The sequence below is a fragment of the Priapulus caudatus genome, unplaced genomic scaffold (assembly GCF_000485595.1).
Source record: "Priapulus caudatus unplaced genomic scaffold, Priapulus_caudatus-5.0.1 Scaffold2100, whole genome shotgun sequence".
NCBI classification, from domain to species: Eukaryota; Metazoa; Priapulida; class Priapulimorpha; order Priapulimorphida; family Priapulidae; genus Priapulus; species Priapulus caudatus.
In genome coordinates, this window is record NW_014579161.1 from 12,897 (window position 1) to 33,981 (window position 21,085).

Sequence of the window (21,085 nt, forward strand, 5' to 3'; positions counted from 1 at the left end):
TCCTCCGGCCCCCTCTCTTCTCCTCCGGTCTCCTCCTTTCTCCTCCCGCCTCTCCCTTCTCCTTCGGCCCCCTCCTTTCTCCTCCGGCCCCCTCTCTTCTCCTCCGGTCTCCTCCTTTCTCCTCCCGCCTCTCCCTTCTCCTTCGGCCCCCTCCTTTCTCCTCCGGCCCCCTCTCTTCTCCTCCGGTCTCCTCCTTTCTCCTCCCGCCTCTCCCTTCTCCTTCGGCCCCCTCCTTTCTCCTCCGGCCCCCTCTCTTCTCCTCCGGTCTCCTCCTTTCTCCTCCCGCCTCTCCCTTCTCCTTCGGCCCCCTCCTTTCTCCTCCGGCCCCCTCCTTTTTCCTCCGGGCCCCTCCCTTCTCCTCCGGCCCTCTCCCTTACCTTCCGGCCCCCTCCCTTCTCCTCCGGCCCGTCCCTTCTCCTCCGGCCCCTCCCTTCTCTTCCCGCCTCCTCCCTAGCATCCTCCCGCCACCTCCCGCCCCTCCCTTCTCTTCTCATTGCTGTTTCTCTCTGCACAGGTAACCCGATCAACTGTGACTGCAACATCGCCTGGCTGCTAGCCCATCCATTCTCCACCAGCGGAACGTGCAGCGCTCCACAAAACAGGATTGGCACTTCCCTGAGCGACCTCACCGAAGATGTACTCGGCTGCCCTTAAAGAGCAGACGACGGCAGGTGGCGCTGAAGACGCTGCATCACTGACCATCGTGGATTCTTTTAAATTGCACTGTTACGTCACTTGTTTGTGTTTGTTGTGAGATTATTAATATTTATTATTCACATATATATTTACTAATAATAACTATTGTTATTATTGTTCGTTGTGATGAGTAAAAATGGTGTCGATATTACCGATATTAAAACAGCGTGATATTATAATGACACAAACTTCACTTGTTACTGTTTCTTCTACTGTACGATATAGTTACTGCGGCGATGCGCATGCGGACATTCAAACACTCTTTCCTCTAGTTCCGCAGTGCGCTCTTATTCCGAATTCATATTCGATGCCCTCTTATTACCGTTTGATTTCGTTAGAATTCCTTCACACCCCGATACATTAACATGGGACGTGCTGCTGCCAGCTGCAGGTAGTTGCACATCCCATGTTAATGTATCGGGGTGTGAAGGAATTCTAACGAAATCAAACGGTAATCACAAGAGGGCATCGAATATGAATTCGGAATAAGAGCGCACTGTGGAACTAGAGGAAGGAGTGTTTGAATGTCCGCATGCGCATCAGAATTCACATCGACACACACCACTTACGTTCTAATCAGAAATAACAAATACATTCACCGCCGCAATAGAATACGTGTAGTTGTCAGTAACCGATATCGATATACGTACAGGTAGATGTCGATTATTTCACATACACCGTAACTGAATATTGTACCGTGTTCCTCAAAGGCTGGGGAAGCTATAGTCAGTGGAGATTGTTGATAGAGGAGGGGAAAGAGTTACATCTCTAGTTGGATTGCATTACTAGATAGACAAACCGTAATGATGAACATAGAATATATAGAATAGGGGCCTAATATAGGTATTATAATATAATAATATATAGAACATGAAACACAACGTATAAGGCGATGTACCACGAATCCTACACATGATAAATGATAAATTTGCATGAGATTGTTTGAACTTCAGTAATACAATGGTAATATAATAATTATTATGTATACACATACGTGTTCGCCATCTTCGGTGCTACTTGTACATGTACGCCTTTCGACTTTCCTGAATAGATGGACAAAAATATTTCTAATACAGAATAACGAACTAATAACGTACTGAGCGTCATGTATAATATAGCTCCTTAGTTCCCATAGGGAGTGTATTTATTAATAGAATTTATTACTCATTAACCACCGTACGATATTTATAATTTTTACAAAATATATTCTGGTAATATACTGAGAAGGTACAGAAGTTCGCTTGCGTGACTACTATGTTGCGTGACGTCACAATGCAGCAATGAACAATGCACAAACGCACAATGAACAATGCACAATGAAGCAATTTCATTGTGTGACGTCACTTAATGGACACGATCGTAGTGTCGCAGTGTTTTATCCTAGACCAACGAGCTATACATATAGTAGACCGTACTTGTGCGGATAAAATTTATATTGTAACTTATAAATTTATATATTTATATTAATTTATATTGGGTGGGTAACTTAAATAGAATGGATGAAGGGTTGGGTGATATTTAAAAAAATAGAATACATCAATACATACATAGTCCACTCAAATTAAACCAAATCTATTACACCATTAAAGTGATTACGCACCGTAAATAGTAAAAGTAAAAAAATATTTCCACTTTTTCACAAAATGTAAGTAATTCTGTTCACTCCACACTAACGCAAAGCAGGTTATGATGATACGAGGTTACGACTAAGAGAGCGCGAGCATATTGCAAACAAATGATTTCAGAATGAAACACATATTAACAATAGAAATTAATGCGATAAAAGGAATGTATTATTAGTTGCACCAGTTGGGTATGACTGACTGACCTGCTTCAACACAATGAGGAAGGGAAGTGTTTAATAAAACAAGAAAATTGCGTGATCACAAATTAGGACGGCAAAAGAATTCAGATGTGCCTCACATGCCGCCTCGTGCATTCTACACTTTGTTTCCATATTTTCAAGGGAGGATTCTTAGACAGGTAATTTGTTCTTAGGCGCCCCTAACCCTACACTCTCTTACAAAATCGTTGACTCACCACTAATATATAAGTGCGACCGTAGGAGAATCTATAAACGTGTGAGCGAGCTAACTATGTAAGAAAATTAACGAATTTACCTGTTTTAATTAGTTTGTGGGTGAAGTTAGAAAAATGAATTGTTGAGGCTACTAACGGCTAGCGTTTACTCTCCAAAAAAGGCTAAAATAATCAAATGGTTGTATGAGAGGTTAAAATGAAAGTTCAGGAATAAATACGACAGTAAAAAAATGGAAATTTCTTTTTTAAGAGAAAAGCAAATGACTTTTTTCATGTGATCCAACCATAGTTTCTAATGTCCCATTAATTATCCCAGAAAAGCTTGAATAGCAATAGTTTAGCCAAGCAGCGACCACACAAACGAGATGGGGGAAAAACGTACATAACGTGAACACGTGATGTGCACCCGTTACATCGCCTTGCTATCTGTGTAATGATATAATTAACACGAGTATGAGAAGTTGTAATGTGGCTTTTTATTAGTTTAGGTAAAAAACGGCGAAATTTCAGTATGAATGAGATGGGTGAATGGAGGTTATGCTGCGATGTTTGAAGGAAGCTATATTATGCATAGGAAAGTGGGTCGGGATTCTAATTTGATCTTACCGAAGATGAAGCCATATAATATGTAACGTGTACACGTGAGACACGGCAGAGTGCCCGATCACGTGACTAAGCACGTGACGATCGGGAGCAGAAACTGAAAACTGAAACTTCCAAACTTCCAAACTTTCCAACTGAAACCCACTGACACAGCAGAGTGACCGATCACGTGACGAAGCACGTGACAGGGTAATTCATCTTACCTCCAATCACAGCGGTTCCAACTGAAACCCACCGCACGCCAGACCAGGTGTGTGTGACCTTTACGGTGACCTTATAGCACGTCACGTGTAGGTAAAAGGCCGACTGACCGCGTATAAATAGTGAGCTTTACGCCGATAGAAAGCAGTCAACGTTTGGTCAGCAAGTCAGGTGGACATCAGGAGCAGCAGCCGGTAAGGTAAGCACGTTTACATTTATCTATGAGTTGATATGTTCTCTGCGGACTACGCATCTATAAGCACCGTGTTTAGTATCTAGTTAGGATTCTCGAGTATCTCTCGAGATTCTCAGGTTAGTATTTATACCGTTGAGTAATTGTCAAGAGGGACAGATCGACGTAACCATGTAGATGTAGATGTGTAGTATTTAGTAAAGATCGATTCTCATTCAAAGCGATGTTTCTTTACTATTCGCTGTGATATCGTATTGCTATATTCTCTACGCTACTGGCTTGCGTATTAGAACCAGGCCTGGCGCTTGTGAATTTGGGCTGGCTCTGTGTATAGCTTCGTTCCGTTTCTCTGTGTAGTTACAGATACAAAGAGTTACTACAGCAACCATGTGCAAGCTGGTCATCCTTCTCGTGGCGGCCTTGGTCATCGCCGTCACTCACGCTCACCCACACTCCCACCCTCCGTGTCCGTCGATGCACGTGCTGAGAGACTGTACATGCACCGGCCCGCACAACGGCTACCCTAACATCGTCTGCGATGGTCACGATATGTCCAGCAGCCAAGCGTTCAGCGTCATGGAGGCGTTGCCCCGTGACGTCACCTACTCTAGCATCGAGCTGCATGGGTTCGATGACATGGAGGAGGTGCCAGAGCACGTCTTTGACGGCCTGCACTTTGAACACGGATCACTGAAGATTGATGACAGTCACCACCACGGGGCGGCGCCAGTGCTGCATGCACACTCCTTTGAAGACATGGATCATCTGGAAGAACTCACGCTTTCCTACTTGAAGTTGACTTACGTGCCAGCGATCATCTTCCCTTTCATCAAAGACAGCGTCGGTAAGTCGGAACAGATAGGTGGACTTTGTTGTCTTTGATTGATGTTGGCGTTCATAGTTTTATAGTTGTACTTGACCGCAGTGCAGTGTTTCAGGGAAGCATGTAACCTGTTGCAGAAAGGCTGAGTCTGAAGGGCAACGACATCACGGAGCTAATCCCTGACGCCTTCGATGAACTCTGCAGCACCCTCGTCGAACTGAACCTTGCGGAGAACAACCTTGAGTTCATTCATCCAATGGCGCTGCGCGGCTTGCATAACCTGAATGTGAGTAGTAACAATATACTGTAACGCGCTTGATGAGCAGTTACTAATCGTATATCGATTATAATCGGTCGTTTGCCTTCGATTATCGATCGGTTGAATGCAACCGATGATAGATGATGAAATTCTAACCGATTTTCCTTACAGGTTCTGGACCTGAGCTCTGCTGCCGTCCTTTACCTACTACCGGGCACCTTCATTGAAGTCGAAAACCTGGAAACTCTGGAGCTAGCCGGCAATGGCCTGGTGTCACTGCAGCAGGGCGTGTTCGCTGGTCTTCACCACGTTGAACATCTAGACTTCACTGGCAGCTCTTTGACGTGGATTGCTCCGGGAGCCTTTGATGATACCGAAAGCATCCTTACGGTCGATATGCCCAACCAACACCTCTACTACATCGCAGAGGATGCATTCAGGGGACTGACAGACATTGAGGTGAGTGGGATGCGGAGTATGGGAGGGTGGGAGCATGGGGCGGATGCTGGAAGAGTCGACACTCCCTGATTTACTGTCGGACTCCCTGATTTGACATATTATGCAGGAGAAAACTAAGATAAGATAATGAGATAATAAGATGTAATGTAAGGTAATAAGATACAATGTTCGCTTCAGGAGATCGACCTGTCTGGCAACCATCTTACGACCCTCGCCAGTAATGTGTTTGACGACGACCTGTTTGATTATCATCACTACCATCACCATCACCATCACCACCATGACCACGACGACCACGTACATATAGATCTCACGGGTAGGTGGCGCTGTAGCTGATGCGTCGGCGTACTATAATTTTACCAGGGGATGGTTGACTAGATGACCGTATAACTTTTCGTCATCCCTTCGCTGTATTGTTAAAATTCGTGTACTTACTAACATTGAAAGCGTCAGCAAACCATAATCCTGCTATTCTGTTATTCTTTGTGAACAGATAACCCGTTGATCTGTGGCTGCGACATCGCCTGGCTGACTGTGGATCCATTCTACACCGAGGGCACGTGCACAAATGGCAACAACTTCGCCATCAGCCTTTCCCACCTGCACCTCGCCTGCCCGTAAAACCCCCGGACGTCGATAAATGGCGCTGACATCGGAGCAGCGCTGACTAACGTTGATTAACTGATTAACTATTTAACTGTTTGTTTACCTGTTGAGTCATTAATAATATTTATTCATATATTTACTAATAATAACTATTGTTATTGTCCGCTGTGATAAGTAAAAATCGTGTCGATGTAACCAGTATTAAAGCGGCGTGATATTATATAAATGACACAAACTCACTTGTTACTGTTTCTCTTACGAACGTTCTGTTTTTTCGTACTTCTATTACCTTACTGCAGCGACGTAACACCATGTAAAAATATGGATATAAATCATGAATAAATTAAGAATGGAATTAAATGCACTGTACGCGGAAAGACAACGCACACGTATAAAATGTTGACGCGTTAAAACGCTTTACACGAGTCACTTAACGGTGAGGTTGCGAATTTTTACAAATTTGCGTTCATTAAATAGGCAATATATTTCCACAGATTATACCCACAACTAGGCCTACTTCATATTTTTATAGAATTTGGCCGGGGCGATTTATGTATCTAGTGTTTCCGTTCTTTTCGCCCTCGATTACAGATGTGGACTTCGGTGGGTCAGTGGGCGCATCACTCCGTCGTCCCCCCCATATAATCACTCCACTTGCCTGTCTTGGCTTTATATCAACTAGTTTTTACTTGGTGACTACTAGAAAGTAAATCATGTTCCAGTAATTCCTATCAAACAAGTAGAGCTCCACTGATAGCAATGAAATACTTTTTTAGGTAGGCCTGTTCACATTTTGGATAATTTCATGTCCAGCCCGTCTGTTTATGATTAGCTCACAATAAACATTAAAAGATACCAAAGCTGCATAAATTGTCCAATTTCTTTTTCTCAATAAATCGAAGGGAAATGTTCTGCTAAATATCTATTGAAACCCAGACGCGCCTCACACGCCACTTCGTTCATTGTGTTGAGAGTTGCTGATGTAAGTGCGACCGTAGGAGAATCTAGAAACGCGTAGGCGAGCTAGCTATGTGAAGAAGCATTACATGCTAATAAAGCTTATCTCAGTTAGATCCAAATTAAGTTAAAAATAACTTACACTGACGAAACTTACGATGCGAACATGCGAGCTGCGGGCCCTCCGATTGGTCGGCCGATGACGCGTCACATCCTCTAACCTAACAGCAGGGTAATTATGAACCGGTAGCGATTTAATAGTGCTCACGTACGTCTCTCATGGTATCACACTGGGAAATCATTTCCCATAGGCGGCCATACTTACGAAAAAATTCCCATAAATCAGCAAGTTTTTTTGAGAAATCACAATGCCATCCATTGAATCCACGTCGCAAGTGTAGTTGTATGTAAGTTGTAAGCGTATATGTTATTAACTAAAAAATTCTTCCATAATTTTTTTTTGTAAACAAGCTTTTGCCGGCACGCACTCGAAATGGCCACTTTGCAATGTCATTTTATGCGAAAAAGTAGGCTTTTTTCGAAAATTCCCTGGCCGCCCCAGCAGCTCGCACCCTGGAAGGAACTGGACGAGCCGCTTACACTGTCGGATTCAGCAGAGATTCTAGTTTCGGAAATTAACAATTGCAAAGAGTTCTAACCCTTTCTAATGAGAAATACAAAATTCAAGCGCACACATACACTCAAATACGATCTCATTCTTGCCTGTCCCAGCGCTCATTCGTTGATTTCCCAGTGGCGTCGTACCAACAGGGTAATGAACAGCTAGGGTAGTGCATGATTTAAGCAGTGCTCACGGGTCTGATAATTATGGGTTTTGACACATGCGTCTAAACAGAAGAATTGCTCCGACCTGTGATTGGAGGATAAAAATAGACCCCGCCCACTTTTCCATTTTTTGAGGATAAAAATAGAATTCGTGACGTTTCGTTTCACCGGTCATAGCCGCGCGTGCATATTTGCTAATTAATTAGACTAATCGCGCTTCAATAGACTCAAAATTCACAGATATTAAGGTTAAGACATGTGTCTATAATAGCTCGAATTTATAGAAATGTAACTCAAATCGTTCGCTCCATATGATAGTTAGTACACGTTCCTACCCGTCATATAGCATAGCGTATGCGGCGGGAGTGGGCGGGGTCTATTTTTGTCCTCCAATCACAGGTCGGAGGAATTCCTCTGTTTAGACGCATGTGTTTTGACCACCAGATGGTGTAGTGATGGTCAATATCAGCAACAAGAAAATTTGCAAATGCTTTACATTGTCACAACCCGTCATGCTGCATGCCTGCCGTCACTCTGCACCCACATGATTCCCTTGTTCCTACCAGAAGCAGAGGAACTTGAGAGGGAACCCAGAAGCTCCAGCCTTCTTGTTCCTGCTGCCCTGGATAAGGAACAGGGAAGGCGGCCTATCCTTGTTCCTGCTTGGATCAGAGCTAGGCGTTGCGAGGGAACCCGGCAGAAGCTCCTGCCTTGCTCGTGATCGACGCCTTGCTTCAGTGATCTGCACATGTGGTTGAACGGATCATAATATCTCTCCTTATATTATCACGACAAGGCTGTGCGACTGATTGTCTATAGTATATAGTATATGAGTATATAGTATATATTGTCTATAGTATATCTATAGATACGAGTCTTTTAACCCTAGCAAGACCGTTTCTTGGAGCTAATCTCTCCTGAGAACTAGATTATTATCATCGTTGATTAAATAATTGTCTAAAGAAAATTTCCTGTTATGGACGCTTGCTTAAAGGTAGCGTTACAATTTTGGCAGACATTTCATATCGAAGACTACGAGACTCATGACTATAGTTACGATAGTACATATATACATACATTTATTCACATTTTGATAGAATATTTACAAGTTGAAAACTATGCAAAACGCTGTTAAAACGGTGTCATATACGTACTCTTCTCCTATTATGTACTCTTGATATATATATATATATATATATATATATATATATATGACGTGTGTCTGTATGTATACGGCTGTATGTGTTTGTGTGTATATATGAGCATGTGCCATTTAACATCAACACTCCAAACAACAGAATACCACATTGCGAAAGAGAAAGTCGCTCGTTTTCTTATCCACAGCTTAAATGCTCCTTTATTACTAATACAACTTACGAATGCACGAATGAAAAAACGTGAAAAAATAACAACTGTGACACGTTGTACACGCAACTATAACAGATTACAAAAGGTTTTGGCGGCAGCGGCAGCGGCGGCGGAGGCAGGTCTCTCTCTCTCGTATTTACAATATCGCGTACTGCGGCCTTTCACCTTCGCTTCTCGCCTCCGCATTAATTTTCGTCTCCGACCTACCTCCCTAACCGCGTTATTGCGCGAGGGCCAGCTTGGATGAAAAAAGGTCGTGGACGCGTGACCCGTGTCGCGATGACGTCACGCATCTCGCACGCGGGATGCGATGACGTCATCGATGGAGAGCGATCGTCGGGCCGCCGTCTCTACTGTCCGTATCTGCGACCTCACGACCTCTGGCGAATATCTACAGGCTAACAGCCGCGCTGAACTGCAGCGACGTCACGTAACCGCGCTGGCCGCGGAAAGCGCGGAAGCGGAGGTCACGACCCCACGTACGCCGCCACCCAGCCACCGCGATGCTCTCTTGTTTTCGCGCGCTGGGCAACCATTCTGGCCCCTCGGTTTCTCCGCGGAAGAAAAACGGCGTCCGATCGCGCAGCGGACGTAACTAAACAAAACGAAAACGAAAAACAAGCGCGCGTGCCGACCCGCGAGTCCCCGCAGCGCCCCCTAGGTCGCGGCGAGCTGACGGCGTTACCGCGTGGAAGCGCGCTCGGTGGGACGCCGGCCGAAGAAATAATCGGTGACGATGCCGAGAACAAAAGAGCGTTCGACGCGCCCCGCGTCGACGTCCAGGGCACGCGACTAAACACCAATAGAGAATGACTCGCGTTCGTACGTTTGCACGCCCGCCTTCCCCCCTCCCCCGCTCTTCGTGCATCCCACCCCCACCTCCCAGCCTCCCCACCCCCCAGGTGCCCGGCCCCAGCCCGTGAACCCGAAATTTCGCTACAAATAAATAAGTCTACGCTCGGGCCATTTCGGGCAGCAGAAAAAAACGCTATAAGACCGACGCGATTCTTGCAAAACCAGGCGAACACGTCTACGCTAGAAATGCACGGCGCCACGACGGCGCTGGCAACGCGGTTGCATGCTGCAGCCACGAGTCGCGGAAAGCTCTAACCGAACTAGACGCCCGCGAAGCGTACCGCAACATCGGCAGACGAAACATACGCCCCCCTCTCGTCGCCCAGTCTCTAGCTCGCCAGGGGGCGCCGCTACGGGTTAGCGGAGTAGGGGGAGCCCTCGCGGCGCTGCCTCTCTCTCACGCCAGGGGGCGCCGCTACGGGTTAGCGGAGTACTCTCTCACGCCAGGGGGCGCCGCTACGGGTTAGCGGAGTAGGGGGAGCCCTCGCGGCGCTGCCTCTCTCTCTCGTCTCCGATGCACTTCATCGCTTGAGTCGCTAGCAGGTTGATCGAGACGTACTCCGTCGCCGGTCGCCGCGGCGACGACCCCCCGCCTCCTCCGCTGCCTCCCGTATCGCTCGCCTTCAGCTCCATGTAGTTCACGCTCCCGCCCGCCGCCGCCGCCGCCGCCGCAGGCGGCGCAACCCGGTGGCAGCCGCACTCGTGGCAGACGGCCGGGGTCGGCTGGCAGGGGGAGCCACTGCGAGCGACGGGCCGCATCATGAGGTAGTCCGTGTCGGACGCTGTCGTCGTCGTCGTCGTTGACGACGGCGGCAGAGGCTGCTGCGTGCGCGCCGCCCCGCCGCTCATCTTCACGTAGGGGGCGCTGTCGTGGGGTCGCGACCTCGTTGCCGCGGCGCCTTCCATCATGAGGTAGCCGTCCTCTTCCACGTCGGCGGTCTTCTCCTGAAAGCATGGCGAGAAATTGTTCATTCCATATTCATCTTTGTTCATCCTTCGTTTTTCATACAGAACATTATACGGACTTATTATTAATGACCTACTTTATACTACTGACTTTAAAGTGATTACGTCACTGTAAATAGTAAAATAAAAATAAATTTCCACTTTTTCACAAAATATAAGTAATTCTGTTCACTTTTTATGGTTAAATTGCGGCATTATACTTTTTATTTTACTATATTGTTTGATGTGAACATACACTTGTGACTCATACATAGCCCATAGCAAGCAATTAATGTTAGGAACACAATATCAAATCGTTCATTTTTTTCGATTTTTAACTAGTCGAGAAAAAATCTTATCAGGTAAGAATTTGACGATACGTTTAGTCACGTTAGTTCTTACTTTTAATGTAAAAAAATGGCAACAATTTTTTTTACAAATTTTACCATAGAAAATTCCTGACGTAGTAAATTTAACCCCTTATCCTCCATTTCTCATAACGCTTCCCTTAACCTTCATCCGTCGTCCTACCTCCCTTATTATACCGTATCCCAAGTCTCTCGCCCCCTCCCCCATCCCATCCTCCCACCCCCGCATCTTACCTTCATAGTGCGGCCGTCCATGACGAGGTACAAGTCCTCGACCTGCCGCAGCATGGGGTTAACCACTGCGCAGCGGGGGTGCGAGGCAGCCAGGGAGGGGCCGGCGACGCGCGGGGAGGGGTCGTGGGCGGGGCCCACCCGCATGTCTAGGTACGCGTCCGTGTCCTCCGTCCGACTCTGCGGGTTCACGTACGCGATGCTCCTGTGCGAGGAAAACAAACGAACACCCGTTACCATGACGACCAGGCCGACTAACGTTGCCAGCACATAATTTTGATTGCCGTTAATCGATGTAATGATAATAACTAATCTTGAAATATTTTATAAACCCTATATTAAAAATCATTATAATTATAATTATTATTTTTTATTATAATTATTATTAATATTACTATCATTAATGTTATTATTAATAATTCAACTGCTTTCTTGCTGGAAATTCAACTCGTTCCAACAGTACAAAGACGGATGCTAGCGCCACCTACCGGCTCGAGATTTTGCACGGAGCACTCTGTCGCCGTGGTAACGTGCAGAACTGCGGATACTTGGTGCACTGCTGCTGCTGCGCGGCGTCCGACGGCACCGTTAGTTCGTCGTCGCTGTGGTAGGTGGCACCACCGCCGTCGAGCGCGGTGATGGCCTTCCGATTGACCCGGGCGTAGTCCTTGGCGGAGCGAGGTCGGTGAATGTTGACAACGTTGGAACCTGCGGAGAGACAGAGACAATGTGACAATGTGACAATGTGACAACACGGGAGAGACAGAGGGGCGAGGCTCGTCACTGTTGCTGCTCTCGTTTGTTGTAGTGTTGTTGTTGTTGTTGTTGTTTGTGTAGCTGTTGTTGGTAGTGGTGGTGTCACTGTTGTTTTTCTTTCCCCTCTTGTAATTGTCACTGTTGTTGTTGTTGTTGTCACTCTTGTTATTTGCATAGCTGTTGTTGTTGTTGTTGTTGTTGTTAATTTTGTTTTCAATATCTGTTTTGCTGTTGTTAATGTAGTCGTTCGTGATTTTTTCTGTTGTTGATGTCGCTGCTGCTGCTGCTGTTGTTGATGTCGCTGCTGCTGCTGCTGTTGTTGTTATTGTCATTGTTGTTGTTGTTGTTGTTGTTGTTGTTGTTGTTGGTGGTGGTGGTGGTGGTGTTGTTGTGTTATGTGCTAATGTGCGGCAGCGTTGGCCCTTACCTTTGGATGTGTCAGTACCGCTGGAGGATGCAGACAGAGACTCACAGCTGCTTCCAACGACATTCTTCTCAGCTTCCTTTGCTGCAAAATGAGAAGCATCGAGGTTTAACAACATGTAGTTACAGGGATGGAAGGATGGGTGGATGGATAAGTGGATGGATGGATGGATGGATGGGTGGGTGGATGGATGGATGGATGGGTGGGTGGATGGATGGATGGATGGATGGATGGATGGGTGGATGGATGGGTGGATGGATGGATGGATGGATGGGTGGATGGGTGGATGGATGGATGGATGGATGGATGGATGGAAGGATAGATGGGTAAACTGACAGACGGGCGGATTGACTGACGTGCAGGTCGGCAGATGGGTGGTATACATAGCTACATGTACATGCATACTATCAGACACTAACACACACAGTAATTAGACACTAATTATTAATTAGTAATTACAGTCATGACAGTCATTGCGCTACGGCTGCCACGCTACGTGCCACGCATAACTCACCTTTCTGCATGCGACGCTCCATATCCGTACGCAGCCACGCCGGCATGCTGCCCTCAGACTCCGCCCGCGCTCGCTCGCCCTCGCTGCGAGGCGGCGCCACCGCACGGGGCTTCCTGTTCGGCTTGCGCGAGCGCGGAAGCGAGTTCTGTCCCATCTCGACGTAGTCGGCTCCCGCTAGCGGACGCAGCAGCCGCTGCTGCCCCTGGTAGACGGCGTTCATGTCGGCGTACTCGGACGCGTGCGCCGGCGGCGGCCCCTGCTGCTGCGCGGCGAACGTCTTCGCGCGGCGCAGCGCGGTGGTGCCGCCGCGGCGGCCCGTCGCCGGTGGCGCCGAGTGAGAGAGCTGGCCGAACATGGACGCGGGAAGGCTGACCTTCCTAGACGGCGCCGTTCCGGCCGCCTTGTCCTCGATGCTGTTCGAACGACTGCGGATTCGGAACGAGAGACGCGAGAACAGCGACGAGCGCTTGCGCTCCCGAACGCCGCCAGGGGGCGACACCGCGAGCTCGGCGGAGGCCGAGCGCGCGTGACGCGGCCCCGCCACCGCGTCCATCCGCACGTAGTCCGGCCGCCCGCGCCCGCCACCCCCCGCGCGGGCAGCGGCTGGAACGCCGGCCGCGGTGTGTCAGGCCGCCGGGCCAAACCGGATGTGGTGTCGCTGTCGATCGAATACGCTCGCCGCGTGCGATTCGGAGATTTCTTCGGCGGGTAGCTGACGCCCATCTTGCTGCTCCCGCCAGGGGACGCCGCGCAGCGCCGCGTCGACGGACTGCCATGCCGGCGCGAGGTAAAGAACGGCAGCGCGCTGCCGGCGCGAGGGAGTGCAGGACGGCTTCTCCGTCTTCCGAGTCCTTTCGCTTCACATGCTTCTTCTTGTGCGGCGCCGGCGGGCGCCTCCTCCACTGCGGTCGAAAGGTCGCGCCGCGTCGGCAGGGTCGCGTAGTTCGCGTTCGAAGCGGTCGGCTGAGGGCATGAACGGCAGCAGCCGCCAGCTTTCGCGGCTCGCTCATCCCTACGCTCGGCGCCCCCCACTGCCCGGCTTGCTCTTTGCGGTGGCGAAGGGGCGTGCCCACACCACCACCGCTGTCAGAGGGGCCGAGCACCATCCCGAGCTTGCGCTGGTCTTTCGCGGCAGAGTTCCGCGCCCCGGCCGCCCCGCGCCGCCATCCAATCAGATACTCCCCATCGTTTCCGCCGTCGCCGCCCCCTCCTCCTCCTCCCCCCTCCTTCTCCTCCTTTCCTCTCGCCGCCTCCTTCCGCCTCCTGCGACTCCAGGCAACTCGCTAGTTCCTTCCGACGCCGACGTGCTGGCGCGCCTGGGGGGCGGACGCCGGCGCTCGCGGGCCTCTCCTCGGCGACACGCCCATGTCGCCCCACAGCTCGCGCCGCCGACGGCCACGGGTGCGGAGTGGAACTGCAGGTTTGACCGTAAATTTGTTGTCGTGCGCGCCGAGCCGGCGCCACCTGGCGGCCGCCGCCGCGATGCAGCTGTCGCAGGCTCGCCATGCCGCGCCACGGGTCGCTTGTCGGGCGGCCCGCCGCTGCCGCCCGCTCTCGGCTGCTCTGCACGACGGCTGCACTGCCCCGCCGCGTCAGCCGCGCGCCCCTACTCCCTCGTTCTGACGACACCCCCGGCTAGACGGGCGCCGCCGGCCCCAGCCCGTCTGACCCATCGGTCGATGGCGAGACGCCGCGTGTGGCCCCGACGTTGAGTGCGAGGAAGGAGAATGGCAGCACTCCACCCCTCCTCCCTAGCCTTCTCCTCCTCCTCTCCGTCGCCGGGGGATCCGATCGGGATCGAGGGCGGATCAATTTCTGCGCGTATATTGAGAGGCTCCAGCCGCCGCTGCCGGTCAGTGTCTTCGCGGCCGCGCCGGGACTCAAGGGGCCGCCTCGCCATGCCCGGCGTCCACGGGGCGACCGCGCGGGCTCTCGCCCTCCCACACTCTGCACACTCTCTCTTCTGCGACGAGGTCCTCTCCAAGCCTGAACGTCTCGCTCGACCTCCCCCTCTGCCTCCTCCGCCGCCGCCTGCCGCCCGGCCTCCGCAGCCGCGCCATCGCCAAACCCGAGACTCGCGTAGCTCTATCCGCCCGTCCGTCGTCGGCCGCATTGGCGCGGCGCCCGCGTCTCCGGGGCACGTCGTCGTCGTCCTACCGTCCCGTTACAGACCGACCTCTTTATATAGTGAACCGCGCCCCGTTGAACCAGCGCACTAGCCCGCCCCCGCTCGTGCGTCCCGCGCGACGTCGTGTCCCTGCGCGGGCGACGCGCGCCGGCGAGAGCGTTCCTCTTCTCTCGGTTCTCGACGGCAGTCTGCAACCATCAGCCGCAGCAGTCGGTGGCCGCCTGCTCTACCATGAGGCAGTCCTGCAAGGTGAGACACTGTAATGAGACACTGTATGCAGACACTATGAGCACTTTGAGACACTGTATTGAGACAGCCTGTATGAGACACTAGTATGAAGACACGTATGAGACACTGTTTGAGACAGCTGTTGAGACACTGTATGAGACACTGCTATGAGACACCTGTATGAGACCACTGTTATGAGACACTGTTTGAGACACTGTCGTATGAGACAACTGTATGAGACAGCTGTATGAGACACTGTATGAGATGTTGAGACACTAGACCTGTATGAGACACTCTATGGACCACTGTTTAGAGATACTGGTTGAGACACTGCTATGAGCGACACTGTATGAGTTACACTCTATGAGACACTGTATGAGACACTGTATGAGGACACTCTATGGACACTGTCTGAGACACTGATATGGAGACGCTGTAGGGAGACACTGTGTAGACACTGGTATGACGACACTGTATCGAGACACTGTATGAGACACTTGTATGAGACACCTCTCCTGTTTAGACACTCACTCATGAGACACTTCGTATGGAGGGTACACTGGTATGCATGACACTGTTTGAAAACACTGATATGAGACACTGTATAGAGACACACTGAGACATTCGTGTATGAGATGCACGTGTATACTCATCACACTCGCTGCCAGATACGTTAGCCAATATTAGTAATATATATAATATGTCATTAATAGATAATATTTATGAAGACACAGTGATCCGGCACCGTGCGCACCGATGCTGTGGTCTAGTGCCAAGCCCAACCACCTACCGATGAATGCGTATTCGGTCGTATCGTAAGTCCGCGTCCCTCGTAGCTTTCCATCAATCAAAACACTTCTCCTCCTCCTCCTATATCCTCCTCCGTCCGTCGTTCTTCACCTTCCCTTCGGAGCAGCCACCTCAGGCGCCCAATCTGCTGCCTGAGAAAGTCTCGGACCCCGCGATATCGACCATGCGGCATGCCGCGCCACCTCGGGGCGCCCGCAACACATCGCCGTAGTAGCCTGCTCTGATCTCAAGTCGACCCCTTGACCCGCGGTCGCGACCCGGGAAGCGCTGAATCCCCGCCGCCCGGAGTCCCGTAAGGAAGCGAGGGGGGGGGGGGTAGCACTCCGGTCACACCTCTTATCCTACGCAACCGGGCCGAACCCAACCGTTCCGCCGTCAGCTCAGCCAGGCCACTCGCTGCCGCCCGCGACGCGCCTAGTGCGGCCAGTCCCTGCTGCATCGCAGGTGGCTCGCCGCGCGGCGCCTTAGCCGCACAGCCCGGCTTTCCCCTGCTTTTTCCCTGTCGTCGCCCATGAGTCCGACGCTTCGCCCCGCCTGCTGCCCGCTGCGGCACAGAACCTGTCCGCGAACCACTTTCATTAGTCGACGGGGCGGTGCCCGGCCTCCTTATTTCACCAGCTCCTCGGCGCCACGCGACTGTGCGTCCGCCTTCGTCCCGCGTCTTTAGGGTGGCGCCCACTGTCGTCACCCGTGTTCGGCATTCCGACGTTTTTTTCATCGAGCTGCGAGATGCAGCAGATCGCGCGTAGGCCTTCGTCGTCGGCGGTGTTCGGCCAAACGCCACGACGCCGCTTCGCTCCGCTGGAATATCTCGACGACGCAATTCCGCTCTCTCCCACCGAGTGACGTTCGCGCTTCGCCGCTGAGAAACTGCCGCCGAACATCTGCCGGATCGCCTTGCGCACTGGCGAACAAACCTGGCCACGTCAGCCGTTGATGTCATCGATAAATGCTGCCAACTGTGCATCGTGCATCGCATATATATATAGTCAACAGTTACTGTCGCATCATGACAATGCCATTTTTATATTGTCAGCAGTTACTGCTCACTTGATGCATTCCAGAATGCATCGTCAGCCAGTCTACTCTGAGTTGTGCCTAATGATGATGTCAGCAGTTACTGTGCATCGTGCAATGATGATGTCAGCAGTGCATTGTGCATTGATGATGTCAGCAGTTACTGTGCATTGTGCATTGATGATGTCAGCAGTTACTGTGCATCGTTCATCGATGATGTCAGCAGTTACTGTGCATCGTGCATCGATGATGTCAGCAGTTACTGTATATAAGATTATGACATAAGAGGTAGACAGACATAGCAGGGTTCGTAGCGACATTTACTACTACAAATAATTCAAGTGATCAATATAATATAAAATCATTATTTAAACTTATTTAATTGCAAATAACAAATGCCAACAAGCTGACAAAGGCAGCCACGTTTTACCTTCTCTGGGATAGGCGGCTTGATAGTCAGTGTGCTCCCCGAGGGGGAGCCACCGTGCGGCGACGCGGTGCGAGCCGGCGATCCGTCCTCGCTCGTGGGGCCCGGCGGGGGCGGTAGGAGCTCGGAAAACGAGCTCGCTTCGCCAAAGTTAGCGGAGGCGAAGAGCTGTGGTCGGTCGGACGACGCGTGGCTGCTGCTGGTGCTCGACTGTCGTGAGCGGAAGCTGGCGTCGTTGCCTGGGCAACGGGAGACAGGGAAACGGTGACGCGACAATCGGTCAGCGAGCGTTAATGAGTTCGTTATTTATTGAGTCTGATGTAATCGTTAATTTTGACATAAGTCTGATGTGAGCACACGCACGCACGCACGCACTCACACAGGCCACACACGCACACACGCACGCCACACACGCACACGCACACACGCACGCACGCAGGCCACACACGCACGCACGCACGCACGCCACACACGCACGCATGCACGCACGCCCACGCACGCACGCCACACACGCACGCACGCATGCCACACACACACACACACGCACGCATGCACGCACGCCACACACGCACGCACGCATGCATACAGGCCACACAGGCCACACACGCACGCACGCACGCACGCACAGAGAGATGAGAAGTACTCACATGAAAAGTTGCGCAGGTAGAGTCGGTGTCTGTTCGAGGTCAGTTTGCCCTCAGCTGCCAGCTTGAAGGCAGCGACCATATCCTCAGCCTGAGAGCCGAGCAGCACATACACACCCATGCCAGCTACCAAAACAATGATAGCGTCAATAAACAATGAAATCAAGAAACTAGGGAGTGGGACATTAATATATTGATGATTAACCCATGCCAGCTACCAAAACAACAATAGTGTCAATAAACTAGTTAATGAAATCAAGAAACTAGGGGGTGGGGCATTGAGATATTGATGATTAACCCATGCCAGCTACCGGGATGGAAAACAACGATAGTGTCAATAAACAATGAATTCAAGAAACTAGAGGGTGGAGCATTAATATAATATTGATGATTAACACGTTCAACGCTGCCCTGGTTAACAATGCACCTACCGCCCTGTGCTGAGATTTTCGCGTTTTTACCGCTTAGTCACCTATTACACAAAATGTTTTGGCAGGTTAACTAGCTATAAAATTATTTATAATTAGTGGCTAGTATAATATAGATATAAACTTACTCTCAGACATCAAAACAACACCGAAATCTATCACCCGTGATCTATCAAATCAAACACAACTTTTAGACATAAAAACAACTTCACAACACACGGCGGTCAAACGCCCTTTGGCGAGGTGAACTAAAAACATTACCTCAGTCCCAAAAACTCCCAAAATAACGTTCCAAACAACAGTAATGTGTATAAATTATGTCATCTACTACTGGGGTTTATACAGTGACGCTATTAAATTGCTAAGCGTATAGCCCCTGCCATCTATAGGAGAACATAGTAAACGTTCCAAATTAATTATTATTTTTTTTTTTTTTGCCACGAGTATACTTGTGTTTCCGGCGCTGCGTTTTGCAGGTTCAAACGAGTATACTCGTGTTTCGCGTTGAACGTGTTAACCCATGCCAGCCCTACCCACGGAAAGGTCCCCAACCCTCCCCGCGGACCCACGCACCCCTCCACCCTCCCCGCGGACCCACGCACCCTCCACCCTCCCGCGGACCCACCTTTGCCGCAGCGTGTGCCGCCCTCGAAGCAGGAATCGTCCGTTGATGACTCCGAAGCGACGTAGGTGGTGCAGCTGCCACGAGTGCAGGACGCGCGGCGGGATGCCGCACGACACGCAGAACGAGCGGTTCTGTAGGTGCAGACGCGCCGGACCGGTCGGCAGACGACTCTTGGTCGGCACGGTGACGACCTGAACGAGGAACTGTCGGTCTGCGTGCGAGAGAGAGAGAGAGGGGAGAGGGTTAGTGTCAATGTATAGTGTGGGAGAAAGGGAGGGGGAGAGAGAGAGAAAGGAGGAGAGAGAGAGAGGAGAGAGAGAGAGAGAGAGACAGAGAGAGAGAGAGAGACAGAGAGAAAGAGAATTAAATCGTCCAGGTTTTTTGGATTTTTAACAAATTGAGAAACAATCTTATCAGGTGAGAATTTTACGATACGTTTAGTCTCGTTAGTTTTTACTTTTAATGTAAATAAATGGCAACAAAATTTTTACAAATTTTACGATAGAAAATTCGTGACGTTGTCAATTTAACGATTAACGACTTACAACGCCACAGCAGCGCCTGTACGGATATATTGCAAAGGCTATAAAATCCGTCCACAGATGGCGCTGTTAGTCAATTCGTGACACTACATCAAGAAGGTAACCGCGCTGCTACACAAGATCAACACAAACACACATACATACACACGCACACACGCACACACACAGCAGATACACACACGCACACACATACGCACACACGCACGTACGCACACACAGATACACGGCGCGCGCACACAACACACACAGCACGCGCACACACACACACACACGCACGCACGCACGCACACACACGCACAAACACGCACGCACGCACGCACACACACACACACACACACAGCTCCTGCAATGCATGCCGCAGCTCCTCTTCCTACTCACCATCCCAGTCTCTAACTCACTCCACCACACACGCCAACGCCCCGTCCGTCACCCCACCCACCTACGCTCGCAGCATCGCAGTCCCTATTCTAGCCACGGAGGGGAGGGTGGGGAGCGGAAACACGAGGGACGGGGAGGGAGGGTTCGTGGTTCCAGCCTTGGTTAAAGAGGTGGACGGGGGTGGAGGAAGAGGGGAGGGGAGGGAGGGGAGGGGAGGGAGCGGGAGGGGAGGGGAGGAGGGGAGGGGAGGGGAGGAGAAGAGGGAGGAGAGGGAGGGGAGGGGAGGGGTTCATTTGATGAAGCGTCAGGGGTCGTTGATCTATTATCTCTCCCCCTTCCCCCTTATCTGCCCCACCCTCACCACGCAGCAGCAGCAGCAGCAGCAGCATGCAGTAGTAGTAGTAGTAGTAGTAGTAGCAGCAGCAGCAGGCAGCAGCAACAGCAGCAGCAGCAGTAGCAGCAGCAACAGCAGCAGCAGCAGCAGCAGGTGCTAGTAGTAGTAGCAGCAGACAGCAGCCAGCAGCAGAAGGCAGCAGCAGCAGTAGTAGTAGTAGTAGTAGTAGTAGTAGTAGTAGTAGTAGTAGTAGTAGTGGTAGTAGTAGTAGTAGCAGCAGCAGCAGCAGCAGCAGCAGCAGCAGTAGTAGCAGCAGCAGCAGCAGCGCGCAGCAGCAAACACTGTTAACGACGACAGACACTCAGACAAGGCTACTGGCATCCGACATTACTGCGCATGCGTGGTGGACCCGCGATGCAGCGATGCGAGTAAGTGGTGAA

The 21,085-nt window shown here is 50.7% G+C and overlaps 4 protein-coding genes across 4 annotated transcripts in view; 2 read left to right on the plus strand and 2 right to left on the minus strand.

The window, feature by feature from the left end:
* LOC106818229 (leucine-rich repeat-containing protein 4-like) overlaps positions 1-884 on the plus strand; it is a 5,042-nt gene extending 4,158 nt beyond the window's left edge. The window contains exon 4 of the mRNA XM_014822954.1: positions 515-884. Within this exon, the coding sequence (XP_014678440.1) occupies positions 515-654 (140 nt within the window). The 3' untranslated portion in view covers positions 655-884. The remainder of the gene's footprint in view (positions 1-514) is intronic.
* Positions 1-6,115, plus strand: part of LOC106818228 (insulin-like growth factor-binding protein complex acid labile subunit) — a 13,706-nt gene extending 7,591 nt beyond the window's left edge. Inside the window, exons 2-7 of the mRNA XM_014822953.1 lie at positions 3,689-3,739; positions 4,091-4,577; positions 4,694-4,842; positions 4,987-5,274; positions 5,452-5,590; positions 5,768-6,115. Coding sequence (XP_014678439.1) covers positions 4,121-4,577; positions 4,694-4,842; positions 4,987-5,274; positions 5,452-5,590; positions 5,768-5,895 — 1,161 coding nt within the window. The 5' untranslated portion in view covers positions 3,689-3,739; positions 4,091-4,120 and the 3' untranslated portion in view covers positions 5,896-6,115. The remainder of the gene's footprint in view (positions 1-3,688; positions 3,740-4,090; positions 4,578-4,693; positions 4,843-4,986; positions 5,275-5,451; positions 5,591-5,767) is intronic.
* Positions 6,116-10,302: 4,187 nt separating this feature from the next.
* LOC106818226 lies at positions 10,303-13,637 on the minus strand. Its single transcript, XM_014822950.1, has 5 exons — positions 13,085-13,637; positions 12,574-12,654; positions 11,879-12,098; positions 11,394-11,595; positions 10,303-10,791 (listed from the first exon to the last, which is right to left on the minus strand). The coding sequence occupies exons 1-5, from the start codon at positions 13,635-13,637 to the stop codon at positions 10,303-10,305; spliced, it is 1,545 nt and encodes a 514-aa protein (XP_014678436.1).
* A 4,065-nt stretch (positions 13,638-17,702) lies between these two features.
* LOC106818227 (protein Dok-7-like) overlaps positions 17,703-21,085 on the minus strand; it is a gene marked incomplete at its 5' end in the record, with an annotated part of 10,397 nt that continues 7,014 nt past the window's right edge. The window contains 3 exons of the mRNA XM_014822951.1: positions 17,703-17,933; positions 18,342-18,464; positions 19,392-19,602. Coding sequence (XP_014678437.1) covers positions 18,425-18,464; positions 19,392-19,602 — 251 coding nt within the window. The remainder of the gene's footprint in view (positions 17,934-18,341; positions 18,465-19,391; positions 19,603-21,085) is intronic.